This window comes from Heptranchias perlo, chromosome 5 (assembly GCF_035084215.1).
Source record: "Heptranchias perlo isolate sHepPer1 chromosome 5, sHepPer1.hap1, whole genome shotgun sequence".
NCBI lineage: Eukaryota > Metazoa > Chordata > Chondrichthyes > Hexanchiformes > Hexanchidae > Heptranchias > Heptranchias perlo.
In genome coordinates, this window is record NC_090329.1 from 67,458,450 (window position 1) to 67,475,745 (window position 17,296).

The 17,296-nt window shown below is 41.0% G+C and overlaps 1 protein-coding gene across 7 annotated transcripts in view; it reads left to right on the plus strand.

Annotated features, from left to right (window-relative positions):
• med23 (mediator complex subunit 23) overlaps window positions 1–17,296 on the plus strand; it is a 120,745-nt gene that overhangs the window by 92,930 nt on the left and 10,519 nt on the right. For all 7 annotated transcript variants that reach the window (XM_067984535.1, XM_067984536.1, XM_067984540.1 and 4 more), the window contains 4 exons: window positions 3,630–3,866; window positions 4,659–4,824; window positions 6,014–6,086; window positions 10,073–10,287. In XM_067984535.1, coding sequence (XP_067840636.1) covers window positions 3,630–3,866; window positions 4,659–4,824; window positions 6,014–6,086; window positions 10,073–10,287 — 691 coding nt within the window. The remainder of the gene's footprint in view (window positions 1–3,629; window positions 3,867–4,658; window positions 4,825–6,013; window positions 6,087–10,072; window positions 10,288–17,296) is intronic.

Sequence of the window (17,296 nt, forward strand, 5' to 3'; positions counted from 1 at the left end):
ACCACATTACAGAGAATTACATAGAAGGTACAGCACAGAAACAGGCCATTCAGCCTTACAGGTCCATGCTGGTGTTTATGCTCCACATGAGCCTCCTCCCACCCTTCTTCGTCTAACCCCATCAACATATGCTTCTACTTCTTTTCCCTCATGTACTTACCTAGCTTCCCCTTAAATGCATCTATGCTAGACGCCTCAACTACTTGTAGTAGCGAGTTCCAAATTCTTATCACTCTTTGGGTAAAGAAGTTTCTCTTGAATTCCCTATTGGATTTATTAGTGACTATTTTTTATTAATGGCCCCTAGTTCTGGTCTCCCCCCAAGTGGAAACATCTTCTCTATGTCTACCCCCTCAAACCCTTTCATAATCTTAAAGACCTCTATCAGGTCACTGCTCAGTCTTTTTTCTAGAGAAAAGAGCCCCAGCCTGCTCAATCTTTCCTGCCAGGTATAACCTCTCAGTTCTGGTATCATCCTCGTAAATCTTTTTTGCACCTTCTCCAGTGCCTCCTATATCCTTTTTATAATATGGAGACCAGAACTGTTCACAGTACTCCAAGTGAGGTCTTTTTAAAAAAAATTTGTTCATGGGATGTGGGCGTCGCTGGCAAGGCAGGCATTTATTGCCCATCCCTAATCTCTAACCAAAGTTCTATACATGTTTAAGATAACTTCACTGCTTTTCAATTCTATCTCTATAGAAATGAACCCCAGTGCTTGGTGTGCTTTTTTTATGGCCTTATTAACTGGCGTCGCTACTTTTAGTGATTTGTGTATCTGTACCCCCAGATCCATCAGCTCCTCTACCCCATTTAGACTCTTATTTTACAAGGAGTATGTGGCCTCCTTGTTCTTCTTACCAAAATGTACCACATCATACTTATCTATATTGAATTTCATTTGCCAATTAAACGCCCATTCTGCAAGTTTATTAATGTCTTCCTGTATTTTGTCGCAGTCCTCGGTATTAACTACACCCCGCAATTTGATGTCATCTGCAAATTTTGAAGTTGTTCTTCTGATTCTTGAGTCCAAATCGTTTATATAAATGGTGAACAACAGTGGACCGATCACTGATCCTTGTGGAACACCACTTCACACCTTTTGCCAGTCTGAGTAACTATCTTTAACCCCTACTCTCTGTTTTCTGTTTTGTAGCCAGCTTCTGCTTCTGCTACTTGTCCCCTGACTCCACATGCTTTGACCTTAGTCATGAGTCTACTGTGCGGTACCTTATCGAAGGCCTTTTGAAAATTGAAATATATTACATCTACTGCATTACCCATATCTACCCTTTCTGTTACTTCTTCAAAGAATTCAATAAAGTTGCTCAAGCATGACCTTCCCTTTTGAAATCCATGCTGACTATTCTTCATTATATTTACTGTTCTTTATTACATGAGCCAGGACTCTTCATAAGCCGAAAGGACTATCATTTCGTCAATGCACAGCTGGTTTTTTCACCACAAGGAAGGATTTCTGCAAGTTAGCGCCAGATTCCCTGGCAGCTGTTATGAATCATTCATTTTGCATCAGTTCAACATTCCAGACCTCTTCCAGACAGGAGTCAGACTTAAGGGCTGGCTCGTTGGAGACAAGTGATACCCCCTGCAAATGTGACACATGACGTGTGTGAGAAACCCCACCAATAAGATACAACAACAATACAACCAGAGCCATATGACCACCAGGCATGTCATTGAGCAAGCCACAGGCATGTTGAAGATGCGCTTCAGGTGCTTGGATAGATCTGGGGGAGCTGTTCAGTACTCGCCAGTGAGGGTGTCCACAGTAATCGTCGAGAGGGTTACAAGTGGAGGAGGACAACGGTGCTCATCCATCATCCTCTGCTGGCGGCAACATTGAAGAAGAGGATGAGAAGGAGGAGGAAAGTGAAGATGGGGCATCCATCTCCAGACCAGCCGCACACATTGCTGCCTGGGATTCCCTCATCTCTCACAGATTGAGATACTCAGGCCACCTGTCACAACCACCACCAACCCCACCGCCCTTCTTTTGCACAAAACAGACCTTCAACCATGTATAGATCCATTGCACACCCGCCCAATGGGCGCCATCATGTACTGGCATTCGTGATGAAGCAAATGAAAGGGCGACATCACACTCGGGACATAATAATGGCCAAGACGTGGAAGTGGTGATAATCAATAAATGTAACGCGCCAATATTAAAAAAAAGAGAGAAATTAACAACATAACATTTCTTTAAACACATATGTGCATACCCTTGGTGAACTACAATTGCTTAACCATATGCTTTTTACCACTTCTACATGGTACATCCCCTGTGGCATCAGTAGAGATAGTGGATGGTTGCTCAAATCCCTGCCTTAACTGCTGAGATGTTCTTGGTCTACGACCTTTTGGTTTTGGAGCCCATGAGTGCCCCGCCAAAGACTGCTCCACCTGTACCTGTGCAGGGCAGACTCAGCCATCAGGAGAGGAGGCAGCATTGGTACTGGTTGAGGTGGGGACATCGGGTGAGACCTGGAAGCACTTTGAGTGGATTTCCCACTTCCATGTCCCTGTTCATCCCTCTCCTGGACCAGCGCCATATCACCCCAACCACTCTGCTGGACAGCAGATTGGTGAACAATTGTGCTGCGTTGTAAGGATAAGGCAGCAGACATGTTGTCATGGCCTGCATAGACTCATTTGAGAGCCAGGCTTGAAGCTTAATGGAGGCTGCCATTCTCTATTGCAGACATTCTCGAAATTACCTGCGGCAACAACCCACTATTGTTGGAGTTGGACTGTTCCATCCTCTCCGCTATTATGGAGAGTGTGCGTGGCACTTTTTCCATTACATCGCAAAGCTGAATCTATACCTCAATTATTCTCCTTTTCAACTATGGCCCCCGGGGTTCATCATCTGTGTCCAGCTGAGCAGAGTTTGGAGAGGAGTGCGCTCCCCGATGCAGACTCTCCACAGCTACCCCTGCCACCAGTGTCTGCTCGTGCTCACTTGTGAGTGGTGGGTCACCAGGTGACAACCCAACTATCTGGTTAACAGGACCCACCGAAGTGCCAGTATCTGCGCTGGTGCATGGCTGCATGTCATGTGACGGTGCACCCTCAGAAGGAATGAGATCCTCTGAGGAATCAGTTTTCCATCTCACCACATTCTTCTTGAACTCGTGAAACCCTGGAAGACAACAGAAAAGTGACAATCTTTCCAATCACCATAGAAATTTTGAAAGATGAGGGAGGGAAAGGTGGTGGTGAGAACATTTGAGAAGCCAGTCTCTGAGGTGATGAATATACTTAATTGTTCACACTACACAGTGATCTAAAAACTGTTTCAAACCCCAATGCAGGACCATACTCAATGAATAGGATATGAATGGGACTGTATGCCTTTCACAATAGGAGTGCTGTATTCCTGATTCTTTACTGCACCATTTAACACACCTGATGGATGGTCAGCCAAGGAGTAGCACCGATGGTACCTGTGCAAGTGTCATTACCTTCCTGATTGTGTAGAGAATTTGCAATTTTATTTTGAAAAATGTGCCTGTTTTATTTTTCCTTAAAGTAAACTAAAATGTAGCATGACAGACCTATTTTTTCAGTCAACTGAAGAATATGCATTTTTGCTTTCATTGTAGACCGGCCTGTGACCTACCTGTACAACACTCTTCATTACTATGAGAGACATCTGCGAGATCGCACAAATCTGAAACGCAAACTTGTTCATGCAGTCATTGGCTCTCTAAAAGATAACCGACCACAGGGCTGGTGTTTAAGTGAAACCTATCTGAAATCTGCCATGAACGCACGAGAAGACAATCCGTGGGTTCCTGATGACACATACTACTGCAAGTTGATCGGTCGATTAGTGGAGAATATCCTTTCTCTGTGCTAGCTAGTTTATCTTATGCACTAAGTGATTACCACAAAAAGCCTTACCTAGTTAACATAATTTCACCAGAGGATATATGAATCATAACAGCAATATTGCCTTTACAGGAAACACATCAGATTGAAAGTTTGTTTAAAAAATTTGATCTTGAGAGGTTTCTTCCAGAGATTGAAAGGATTTTTATATTTGTCACATGAAACTTTAATAGTTACACCTAATGTATGAAGTATTTCATTGCTACTTTCAGAATTTTTGAAAAGAAATGCCTGAGTGTGGAGAAAGCATACAAGAAACTTTTTAAAAAGGCATCAATAGTTTCAGCTGATTGCTTAGTGTTTTATTTGTAGTTTATGCAGTTGTGTAGTATCTAAGGTGGGCCAGTAACCATTCTCTTCATCTTGTTCAGCTCCTACTGGTATAATCACTGTATGTTTGCAGGTTAACACAAAGTCTCATTAATGGGAATGAAAATATAGCTCTTGTTTGGTTTATTTTGCTGAGGTTTGAGGTCCTCTATTGGCAATAATTAAGTTTGAGCAGGGACCAAGGAAACATTTGTTTTACTCTTTTATTTATACACAGGTAGCTACAGTTGAGGCAGAATTATTTTAAATATTGTTTACTTGTTTAGTATGCCAGCATGATTTCTTTTTTTAATCCATGTATTTAGTAAGGTATGGCTCTGCTTATTCTGCATTTTATTTTGTCTTGTGCTTGTGGGAAGTCGTCTTCACTGTTACATGTTCAGTAATATTTCCCTTAATCAGTACTTCACCAATGGCAGGAAAATCACCTGATCCATTTACAAACTGTGACTGGAGATTCAATGAATTTCCCAACCCAGCAGCACATGCCCTTCATGTGACCTGTGTGGAGCTTATGGCATTGTCTGTACCAGGGAAGGAAGTGGGAAATGCACTTCTTAATGTTGTACTTAAGAGGTAACTTCATTTGGAAATTAACTTTACTCAGCTTGGGTAAGAATGGATTGGAAGGAACAGTTTAACTTTGATATATAAATAGAATGGTTGCAGCACAGAAGGAGGCCATTGAGCCTGTGCCGGAAATAATCAGTTATATTTTGCATTATGCAAGGGGAAAATATTTTGCTAAAATGTGATTGAGTGAATTCTTCGATAAGTGCAAACAGTTTCAGGCTTCCTGGGCCAACTTGTCAGTTAGCTCAATGCTACCGGTAATGAGAACTAAAAGTCAGCCCATCCTGTAAAGTGTACTTCGCAAATTGTGAAAGTTTGAGATTGGGTCATTTTCTTCACTGCTGTAAAATGCACTATCAACTATAAAGATCACAAATACAGCTTCACCCCTGTGTAACAATCATAGCAGATTTTACCGTAATTCCTTTTATCTCTCCTTTGTGCCCGCTGCACCCCCCCCCCCCCCCAACCCTCTGATGCAAAAGGAATTGCAGAGTGTCTATTGACACCACTGTGTCAGCCAATGAATTGGAGGCAGGGCAGGACTCGCAGCCAACAGCTTACTATACTACAGAGCCAATTTAAAGAGTCTCTACGAACTACAGCAAATAGGACTCATGACCAAAACTGCAGCAACCCGATAAAAGCAGGGTGATTCTTCCAGCAAAATGCAGTGAGGAGGATAGTTACATAATACAAATCATTATTTCTCCAGCAAAATGCAGTGGGTGGAGCATAATTACGTACAAACTGTGTGTATGAAATCAATCCCACTCACAGCAGGGCGGTTTCCAGGTGTGATTCACAGGGGAATTACCCAATCATCTCCATTCTGGTTGGGAATAATGGTATCACTATTTGGCAGCCAAGAAATTGTTAATTTTTTTGTCTGATTCTATCAAGTTTTGTGGGGGGATTTTTAAATTCTGCTATTTTGTAGAGTAATGTTGAACATGTTTCACTATATAGATATGGATCTTCGTTTAAAACCTTAATTTTGTGTGAAATTTACTGTGGGTTTCTAACTCAGCCCCTTTAGAATTCATGGTTCTTTGGGAGCTTCTCCTTGTCAATGTTGTGTCAGAAGAATCTTCTAAGGCTAATTTGTTATGTCCAAATCAAATGAGATTTCTGTAAAAACAGGCTGGTGTTTTTGTGATTTGCTTCTGTAATAATAATTGTTTTCTTCCAGTCAACCATTGGTGCCGAGAGAGAATATCACTGCGTGGATGAATGCAATTGGACTTGTAATAACTGCATTACCTGTAAGTCTTGAAGTTTTCTATCCATTCTGAGTGCATACTAATAATTGATGCAACCAATAAGCCTTTGTATTGCAGAGCCAGAATTCACATTCAGCCTGAATTAAGGGTTCATTTATAAGCCTAGTAAATCTATGAGGATTTTTCTAACTTTTTAATGGAAAAAGTTACTTCTATCAAATCTCCACAGTCTGCCTGGGATTAGAGCTTCTCTGTGAAAACTCATCTTTTTTCCAGTGACATCATGATAGTGTTGCCAATGGTTTATTGTTATCTTTCTTTTCACAATGTGTTGGGATTTTTATTAGCACAATCCAGTGTTGAGCTGACAGTTCACATAGCTGTTTGGTAGATTACATCATGGCCATTAGCAGAGGCTGCCGCTCCTCAAAGATGGACTCATTTCTTCTTCTTCTGACCTGCCCATGTAATAGTAAGATTAAACAGTGCTGTCACCAAGCAGCCAAGGTATTTTCAACCAGAAGTGGTGAGTGGTTGATTCTTCACAGCTTCCTCCTGAGGTCCCCACCATCACAGATGCCAGTCTTTGGATAATTCGATTCACTCCACATGATATCAAGAAACAACTGAGTGCACTGGACACAGCAAAGGCTACGAGCCCCAACAACACCTGGTTGTAGTGCAACAGTGGGTAAAGTGTTCAATAAAAAGCAACAGCACAAGATAAATTGGAAGTAGTGAGAAAGAACTGTAACTTAAAATAAGGAAGAAGTGTTAATAAGTGGAGAATAGAGGGAATACTTTCTTCCACCTCACGGTAACTAGTTTGCCTACGTAGCAAATCACAGAAATTCAAAATTATTTAATTTAAATATTGAACTACTTTTGTAAAAAAAAATCTAAGAACCAGGCATGGAAAATTCCACTCGGCAGTGGCTCCAGCCTGAGTTACTTTCCAATGTTAATGAATTTTTTTAAAAACCCACAGCAGCTGCTGCTAATGCTTCTTATAAAGGCTATACTGTGACCTTATAGTTTTGGCCATTATGTTACACAGAAGGTCCAGAATAGTCATGTTTTAGAAAGTTGCATTTCATTCTTTTACATTTTACTGGGTCTATGGTTTCATGAAGTCAAATATAAGAATTTAAAGCCTAAAATCTGAAATATTTAACGCTTAGATTGCCAGCAAGACTGGGGAAATAGCAGACTTCCAGAGTTTACCAGTTGTTAAAGCTTTTTGCTTACACACAGTGCACTGAAATGAACATTAATAATATAGTAATGCACAGCAATGACAGCAGTAACTTTATTTAGATATTAACACTAAACTACAATAGTGCTTAGAATTTAAAATCAAATAAATTCTGCTCACCCTTTCTTCCCTTTTTCCTTATCTTGATCATTTCTCCATTCCATTTTTATTATTTCGGGGCCAAGTCTCCACTCATCCCAAACACGAATGCTGCCGTAAGAAGAGGAATGGCTGGGAGGAGGTACTTCCAGGCTGGGAGTCTCCTCGCCCTGGGGGAAGAGCAACAGGCCGGTTGCCGAGTAAGAGCAGGGATACCGCCCTGCTGATCAGTGGATGTGGGGTTTACCCAGGCCCCAGGCATTGTTTGGGTGTTATTTTTCAGTCCCCTTACAACAGGGGGTGGGGGGGTGGAGGTGCAGTAGGTCACAGCGAACATCTTTTGCCCCCTAAGGAAGCGGAGGCCAGCACTCTATACTGATTTTTGCAGCCTATCCCCTCTGGCAGACATCCAAGATGCACCCCTAGTAGCGCTGGCACCTGCCTGACATATTTAAAACTAGTTGATCTCTCCATGACCCTGCATGCTTTGATGGGGTCAGCACTGGAGGTCATCTGTGGATGGATCCCACCACTTATGCCAGGATCAACAGCCCGTGGATTTTTGGCCCCATTTCTTTGCTGTGTTTTTCCTTATCTTGGCTGCCATCGTTCTTTTGGAGGTGAGAAGAACTTTCAAAAATGCAGCCTTTGCCTGAAAACTAGCTGTAGAGGGTTTTATTTTCCATTGTTTGAAAACCCTGCTGTGAAAAATGATGTCACACTCAAATCAGTTTTGGGCAGAAAATGCACCAACTCTGAGGTTGCTGCTAGATCAGCAGCCCTTGAAGCCAGATCATACCTGGGAAAATTCAATTGTCTGCAGTAATATATAGCTCATAAACTACAAATTAGGTGCAGTTACCAACCTGTGTATTAACTCCCTTGATCTAGGTGTGGAAAAATTGTAATAGAACAATGAAATGCTGTGTGAAGCTTCCTTGTAAATAATTCATACACAAATAAGTTTCAGCTCAGAGACATCCACCTTGGGGAGTTAGTGAGTTGGAGAGGAGTGCATTGGGTGGGTGACACAGAACACAAGGGAGCAGCCTTTGGCAGCATATAAGGAGGAAGATGTTGCATGTACAAGAATTATTCTTGGAAAGGTGTAAAAGGTGCTTTTATTACATGCCATAAATGGGGGCTTTGTGATCTGGTTATACTGGTTGCAAAATGCTACATATTGAGAGAGTGGAATACATTTCTGTTGCCATAGGTAGGGAGCTAGGGAGCATATACAGCCATGTGGATGCAATCTTTGTCCTTTTAGAGCTTCAGAAATCTTGCCATTCTAAAATGACAGTACCTTGTCATGCTGTTGCTGATTGTCCATTGGGAAGAGTTGAAATTGCTCGCTCTAGCAAACAATGCAATGGTAACCTTTAATGCAAGGAATCTTAGAACACCAGGTTATAGTCCAACAGTTTTATTTGAAAATCACAAGCCTCCGAAAGCTTGTGATTTTCAAATAAAACTGTTGGACTATAACCTGGTGTTATAAGATTCCTTACATTTGTACACCCCTGTCCATCACCGGCATCTCCACATCAACCTTTAATGCAGCTATGCCTCCTTTGTAAAGTGAAGCCTTGGCAGGCACTGCTCCTAGAACAAAAGGAGGTATGTGTACCTTTGCCTGTATATTCTTGTATGGGATACAGGCAAGTGGCTGCCATGTGCCTCTGGTGCTGCCCGACCAGCCTTGTATCTCTCACTTGCTCCTACTCTTCCAAAAAGCAGAGATAAGGAGAAATTTCCAGTGGGAAACCCATGTCTGAAATGCTGAGAAAATAGTAGGCAGACAGCAAATGGCACAAAGGCAAATAGGAAAATTAATGGCAACAAAAATATTTTTAAAAAGTACCAAACTTCAGTCATAAATTGAGTTTCTGCAAATCCTACAACTACAACGGCTGGGCTGTTTTCAATTCATTGCCTCCTTTTCTAAAGCATCTAGAAACCCGGATGCCTAATTAATACAAGCAAAAATATGAACTAGAGCAAGTGAGGTGGAATTGACAAACGATGGAGCGTATGATGTCACAAGCCATTACAGCCTCATTTACATATACTCATCCAAAAATGGGTGGGCACTTCCCCGACCACAGGATATGACCATGGGAAATGGGATGGGGGCTAAGGTGGGAGGAAATCTGGCAAAATAGAATTCCAGCCTATTTTCTGTCCTAGCTGCCTAATTTACACTGGTAAAACAGGTAATCCTGTTGGAAAGCGAGGCTGGTATATTGGTACAGCAACACACTGGACCACTGCAATTCTGACACTGGAGGACAACTTATTGTGCAAGGTGAAAGAATGCTCAGGATTTTAGTCTGCAATGTCCATTTCTTTGTACTGAAAGAGTTCAACATCGCAGTAGTTTCATGGAATAGGTGACTGCTTCCAGCAGTCAGTTTAAAATCTCATTATAGTAAGGCATTAGGATTTGTTGAGCAAATTAGTTAACAATCCTTCAGTTTAATGAAATCATTAATGTCCTACTGTGTTACAATTGACATTTAAACTAGTTGTGCAACATGCAGGCAAATACCTTGCAGTAAATAAGTTGAAAGTATGCTGTTGGTCCCAACTTTGAAATATAGGATTTGAAAATGCTGTCTAATAAAGATTTTATTTCCACAAAATAATTTTTTGTTTCATTTTGTGTTTTAAGGAACCCTACTGGATAGTACTGAATGATCGCATTGTGAGCGTTATCAACAGTGCTACACTGACCTCAGATACAGAATGGGTTGGATATCCGTTCCAACTCTTTGATTTCACAGCTTGCCACCAGTCTTATTGCGAGATGTACTGCAGCTATGTTCTGGCCTTGGCGCATGCAGTGTGGCACCATTCAAGTATTGGACAACTTTCCCTTATCCCCAAGTAAGTAACAGAAGTTTATCTGTCTATCCCTTACTAAAAATTTTGTGTCTGTATGTATGTAATAATGCCATACTATAGTGAGCTTCTGACATTACTGATGGATACGTGCTAACCAAGTGATACCACAGACCAAACACATTTCAGCTTTGGTCCATACTAATCATGAATCAATTAGATAGTTACCCATTCCCAGCTCCACTTGTCCTCCGCCTACTCTGCCTGGTTTCTGCTCTGCGCCTACATTAGGACTGCATTTTGTTTTTTGTTACATTCCCTCTAAGACACACTCCAAGTGCTCTAGTTCATCTTCTTCCCTCCTTCCCTCCCTCATTGAAGCTCACCCTTAGTATTCCAGCTGCACTTCCTTCCTCCCCTGGTACTCACCTCCGTCCCAAGTATTCCAGCTGCATTGCCTCTCTCCCACTGAGGCCTAGCCCAACTACTTCAGCTGCATTGCCTTCCTCACACTAGTTTTAGGAACACTCTGACTCCACATCCCGTTCCTGTGATTATCCAAGACATCGTATTTCTCTACCTGCTGCAACGTTGCCACTCCTTGCCCAAGCCTCTCCTACCCAGTCCTATTAGCCACCTCCAACATGTTGGCTGCCATTTTGTTGCATTTCGTAAAAAGGGTAAAATATTCAAATTGAGGAACTGACATGCGAGAGAAGCGTACGGAGAGAATGGGAGACATACAGAAAAGGGAGGAGACAATTAAGAAGAAGAGCCTTATATAAAGGGGGAGACAGAGTGACGAAGCATTGAAGACAATCAGATAACAAGGAGAAAAAGTGAGAAGCATACTGAGAGAGAAAGAGACAATGGAGCAGAGGAAAAAGACAGGAGAGAGAGACGGAAAGAATTAAAGAGGGAGGCGGAAAAATGACAGTTACAAAAAGAAAGAGAATTTTTTATTTTTAGCATTGCCACGGAGACCGGTTAGTGCCATTAAATACTGTTTGCTGCTGGTTGCTTTTTTCGTTCAGATCATTTATAATTGCAGATAGAGTTGTACAAATCTGGTTACCCAGAATCCATTCATTTATTTTGAGCTGTTTAGATTTTCCTATTTTTGCAATAAACCTCTTGGCCAACCCTGACTCTGCTGTATTGATCAATTGGTCATTGCTCATTAGACTGATAAAATTTGAGTAAATATACCAGACGCTTTCTTTTTCATAAAACAATACCGAATTAGGTATTTTTAATACTACAGTGTGCCCTTAAATACTTTTTGAGCTCAAGCATTTACAAGCATTGAGGCCTTGTATTTAAACATAACTTGTTCATAAGAGCATAAGAAATAAGAGCAGGAATAGGCCATATGGCCCCTCGAGCCTGCTCCACCATTCAATAAGGCCATGGCTGATCTTCGACCTCAACTCCACTTTCCTGCCCGATCCCCATTATCCCTTGATTCCCTTAGAGTCTCAAAATCTCTCTATCTCAGCCTTGAATATATTCAACGACTCAGCATCCACAGCCCTCTAGGGTAGAGGATTCCAAAGATTCACAACCCTCTGTGTGAAGAAATTCCTCCTCGTCTCAGTCTTAAATGGCTGACCCCTTATCCTGAGACTATGCCCCCTAGTTCTAGACTCTCCAGTCATGGGAAAAAACCTCTCAGCATTTACCCTGTCAAGCCCCCTGAGAATCTTGTATGTTTCATTGAGATCACCTTAGATTCAGTGAGATTCATCTTAGAATCAGAGAATGGTTACAGCACAGAAGGAGGCTATTCGTCCCACCGAGCCCATGCCGGCTCTTTGTAAGTTAGTCCCATTCCCCCACTCTTTTCTCGTAGCCCTGCAAATTTTTTCTCTTCAAGTACTTATCCAATTCCTTTTTGAAAGCCACGATTGAATCTGCTTCCAGCACCTTTTCAGGCAGCGCATTCCAGATCATAACTATTCGCTGGGTAAAAAAGTTTTTCCTCATGTCGCCTTTGGTTCTTTTACCAATCACCTTAAATCTGTATCCTCTGGTTCTCGACCCTTCGCTAATGAAAACAGTTTCTCTTTATTTACTTTATCTAAACCCTTCATGATTTTGAACACCTTTATCAAATCTCCTCTTAACCTTCTCTGCTCTAAAGTGAACAACCCCAGCTTCTCCAGTCTATCCACGTAACTGAAATCCCTCATCCCTGGACCCATTGTAGTAAATCTTTTTGCACCCTCTCTAAGGCCTTCACATCCTTCCTAAAGTCTGGTGCCCAGAATTGGACACAATACTCCAGCAGTGGCCGAACCAGTGTTTTATAAAGGTTCAACATAATTTCCATTGCTTTTGTGCTCTCTGCCTCTATTTATAAAGCCCAGAATCCCGTATGCTTTTTTAACCACTTTCTCAACCTGTCCTGCCACCTTCAAAGATTTGTGCACATATACCCCCAGGTCTCTCTGTTCCTGCACCCCCTTTAGAATTGTACCATTTAGTTTACATTGCCTCTCCTCATTCTTCCTGCCAAAATGTATCACTTTGCACTTCTATGTTAAATTTCATCTGCCATGTGTCCTCCCATTCCACCAGCCTGTCTATGTCCTCTTGAAGTCTATTAGTATCCTCCTCACTGTTTACTACACTTCCAAGTTTTGTGTCATCTGCAGATTTTGAAATTGTGTCCTGTACACCCATGCCCAAGTCATTAATATATTTTTTTAAAAAGCAGTGGTCCTAGTACCGACCCCTGAGGAACACCTCTGTATACCTTCCTCCAGTCCGAAAAACAACCGTTCACCACTACTCTCTGTTTCCTGTCACTTAGCCAATTTCGCATCCATGCTGCCACTGCCCCTTTTATTCCACGGGCTTCAATTTTGCTGACAAGCCTATTATGTGGCACTTTATCAAATGCCTTTTGAAAGTCAATATACATAACATTAACCATATTGCCCTCATCAACCCTCTCAGTTACCTCATCAAAAAATTCAACCAAGTTAGTTAAACACGATTTGCCTTTAACAAATCCATGCTGGCTTTCCTTTGTAATCCACACTTGTCCAAGTGTCTATTAATTTTGTCCCGGATTATTGTTGGTAAAAGCTTCCCCAGCACCGAGGTTAAACTGACTGGCCTGTAGTTGCCGGATTTATCCTTGCACCCTTTTTTGAACAAGGGCGTAACATTTGCAATTCTCCAGTCCCCTGGCACCACCCCCATATCTAAGGAGGATTGGAAGATTATGGCCAGCACCTCTGCAATTTCCACCCTTACTTCCCTCAGCAACCTAGGATACATCCTATCTGGACCGGGTGACTTACCTACTTTAAGTACAGCTAGCCTTTCTAGTACCTCCACTTTATCAATTTTTAGCCCATCCAGTATCTCAATTACCTCCTCCTTTACTCTGACTTTGGCAGAATCTTCTTCCTTGTTAAAGACCGATGCAAAGTACTCATTTAGTACCTCAGCAATGCCCTCTGCTTCCATGCATAGATCTCCTTTTTGGTCTATAATCGGCCCCACTCCTCCTCTTACTACCCATTTACTATTAATATGCCTACAGAAGACTTTTGGATTCCCTTTTATGTTAGCCGCCATTCTATTCTCATACTCTCTCTTTGCCGCTCTTATTTCCTTTTTCACTTCTCTGTGTTTTCTATATTCAGCCTGGTTCTCACTTGTATTATCAACCTGACATCTGTCATACGCCCCCTTTTTTTGCTTCATCTTACTCTCTATCTCTTTCGCCATCCAGGGAGCATCTGGCTTTGGTTGCCCTACCTTTCCCCCTCATGGGAATATACCTAGACTGTACCCAAACCATCTCCTCTTTAAAGGCCGCCCATTGCTCGATTACAGCTTTACCTGCCAACCTTTGATTCCGTTTACCTGGGCCAGATCCGTTCTCAACCCACTGAAATTGGCCCTCTTCTAATTAAGTATTTTTACTCTAGATTGCTCCTTGTCCTTTTCCATAACTAATCTAAACCTTATGATACTGTGATCACTGTTCCCTAAATGTTCCCCCACTGATAGTTGCTCCACTTGACCCACTTCATTCCCCAGAATCAGATCCAGCAGTGCCTTCTTCATTGTTGGGCCAGAAACATACTGATCAAGAAAGTTCTCCTGAACACACTTCAGAAATTCCTCCCCCTCTTTCCCCTTTATACTATTGCTATCCCAGTCTATATTAGCATAGTTGGAGTCCCTCATTATCACTACTTTATACTTCTTGCACCTCTCTGTAATTTCCCTGTAAATTTGCTCCTCTATATCCTTCCCACTAGTTGGTGACCTATAGAATACACCCAGTAGTGTAATGGTACCTATATTGTTTCTTAACTCTAACCAAATAGATCCTGCCTTTGACCCCTCAAGGACATTCTCTCTCTCCAGCACTGCAATATTCTCCTTAATCAATACTGCCACCCACCACCCCCCCTCCTTTTTTTCCTTCCCTGTCTTTCCTGAACACCTTGTATCCAGGAATATTTAGTACCCAATCCTGCCCTTTTTTGAGCCAGATCTCCGTTATCGGCTGTACATCATATTCCCATGTGGCTATTTGCGCTTGCTGCTCAGCAACCTTGGTTAACACGCTTTGTGCCTTTACACGCATGCACTCTAAACCTATTTTAGATCTTCTCGTATTCTATCTCAGCCTGATCCCACCTAATACTGTACTATTTCTTATTCTAGTGCTATCTGTCCCTCCCAATCCTTTGTGAACCTTGTTTTTCCTTTCTTAAAGAGAGAGAGAGATTTCCTGCAGAATTTGATCACCCATTATGCATCAAATGCTGATTGAATGTGGCACTGGTTCCCATTTCTATTGCTGAACAGCCAAGAGAAGCTCCAACATTGTTACGCCCTGCCCAGTCTCCGCAATACCCTATTTTCTTGCCATATTCGAAACATGGTACTCATTTTATACACCTCAGAAGGATAAAAGGTTGAATGAATAGTACCAGGATTTGGCCCTATAGCCCAAGTTCAATGCTATCTGACCTACTGCACTTAAATGGCACATCATCTCCATGAATACATTTTGGGAAACCTTTTCCCATTTGTTTAAACATACATGCCTCAATTATGCAAAATACATCATTTGAGATGGCATCACTATAATGAAAATGACTTTTGATGGAAAATGATTCAACCCTTTTCATGCAGACAATGCCTCTTCAAAATTGTTCAAAATAAGCATTAAGGTGTCATTTTTGAGGAGGATGATATAAATTTGATCAGGTTGTTTCATTAATTCTGACCAAAAATTTACAATAAACATATGATGTTTTTTTTTAAAAAGATAAAGACCAGGAAAACAGTCCTGAAAGATTATTGAAGGACTACAACTGGACTGCAATTTGATACCAAACTGTGTGTAAAATCCATGAATGTTAAAAATATTACATTGATTTTGTCTTCCGTCACACATAATGCTGGAAGATGCTACTTTATGAATCATTGCCAGTGAAATTACATGCAATCACTGAGCTTGATAAAAAGACCTCCTACTAGTTCTACACTGATGTGGAGATGCCGGTGATGGACTGGGGTTGACAATTGTAAACAATTTTACAACACCAAGTTATAGTCCAGCAATTTTATTTTAAATTCACAAGCTTTCGGAGGCTACCTCCTTCCTCAGGTGAACGATGTGGAAAGCTTTCCCCCCCTCCCAAACAAGATAAAGTACATATGTGTACACATAGAACACAGAAAAGTGTTGCAGAAAAAGCTACTGAAAAGTTGGGCAACATGTCATATGTCCTAGCAACTGGTCAATAAGAAGTATGAGAGCAGACCATCCACCTGTTTTCTTGACAACAAAAGGAACAAATCCAATGGACTGAAGAATGGGAATCAGTTGCTTACCTTAAAAATTACATAAAAATAAAGTTTTTTAAAAATGCTAACTACATGTATGCTTGGCCTCATCAACTCTGCTCGCTTCAGATGGAACTCCTACATCATCTCCATTACAAAAGCTGCCCCAAGAAACTTGTTTTCCTCTTTTGTGCCAAAAAATTTTCCCTTTTGAGTAAGTTGTAACATTTATGGGTGGCCTGCAAGTATTAGTTAGACTGAACCAATGCCTCCAACTTAAGTCATTTAAACTTTGGTTAAGAATGCTTTTTGTGTGTTGATACATCATCAGGTTCATGGGCAGTCTATTTAATTGCCACTAATTGATGTTGGAAGGGAATATTTTTAGTGATTCAGCTTGAAGTAGGCTATTTTACAATGCACTTCACTGGTTGCAGGTATTTTTGCAAATGCAACTGCTTGGAATGTATATGAATTCACATAATACTATGTTTGTCGCAACAAAGATTTTAGTCACTGTGACTGGGATCCAAAATGAAATACACATCCGAAAATTAAGGATAAAAGGTGAAGTGAGGTAACAATAAACAGAAAGGTTCCCTAAATCATTTCTGAATACTCTTCCCATTACTGGCTTGTGACTTGGCCCTCAGGTGGTAGATTACATAGAACATGTTTCAAGAGTCTAGACTGATATCCATTAATAATGGCCAGCAGACCAATCTATTGACTGTAATCTTGACGTGCTTGGGTACATGCAGACCTAATACTTAAGCTGTCCCAATTAATGTGAAAATTTTTGAGCAATAAAGTCTTATTTTTATAATCTACTTCAATTAATATTTTGCTTTGTCAGTGAAGCTGCTATGTTTCATTTATTTTTTATATATTGTTCTAAACTTGATTCAAGTACTGGAAGTGATTTGTGGCTCCATAATTCATTGATGTGCACTGTTTGTTTGGTTCTTCTAGTTTTGTTGTACTACATGATTGAATCTTTCTATTATGTCAGGTTTGCACATTAACAGAAATTGATCAGAAACATTATGGCAAGTAGTGATAGTCTAAGTAAAATAAATTTCTTGTCAGTATTCAGAGTATTCTCCAGATACAAGAATACATATATCAAAACCTTGTGATGATTCTATATAAAAATACATTTTTTATTGCTTATAACAAAGTATGTCATAATTGTTGTAAGTGATGCTTTGTTTCCCCTCAAACCCCA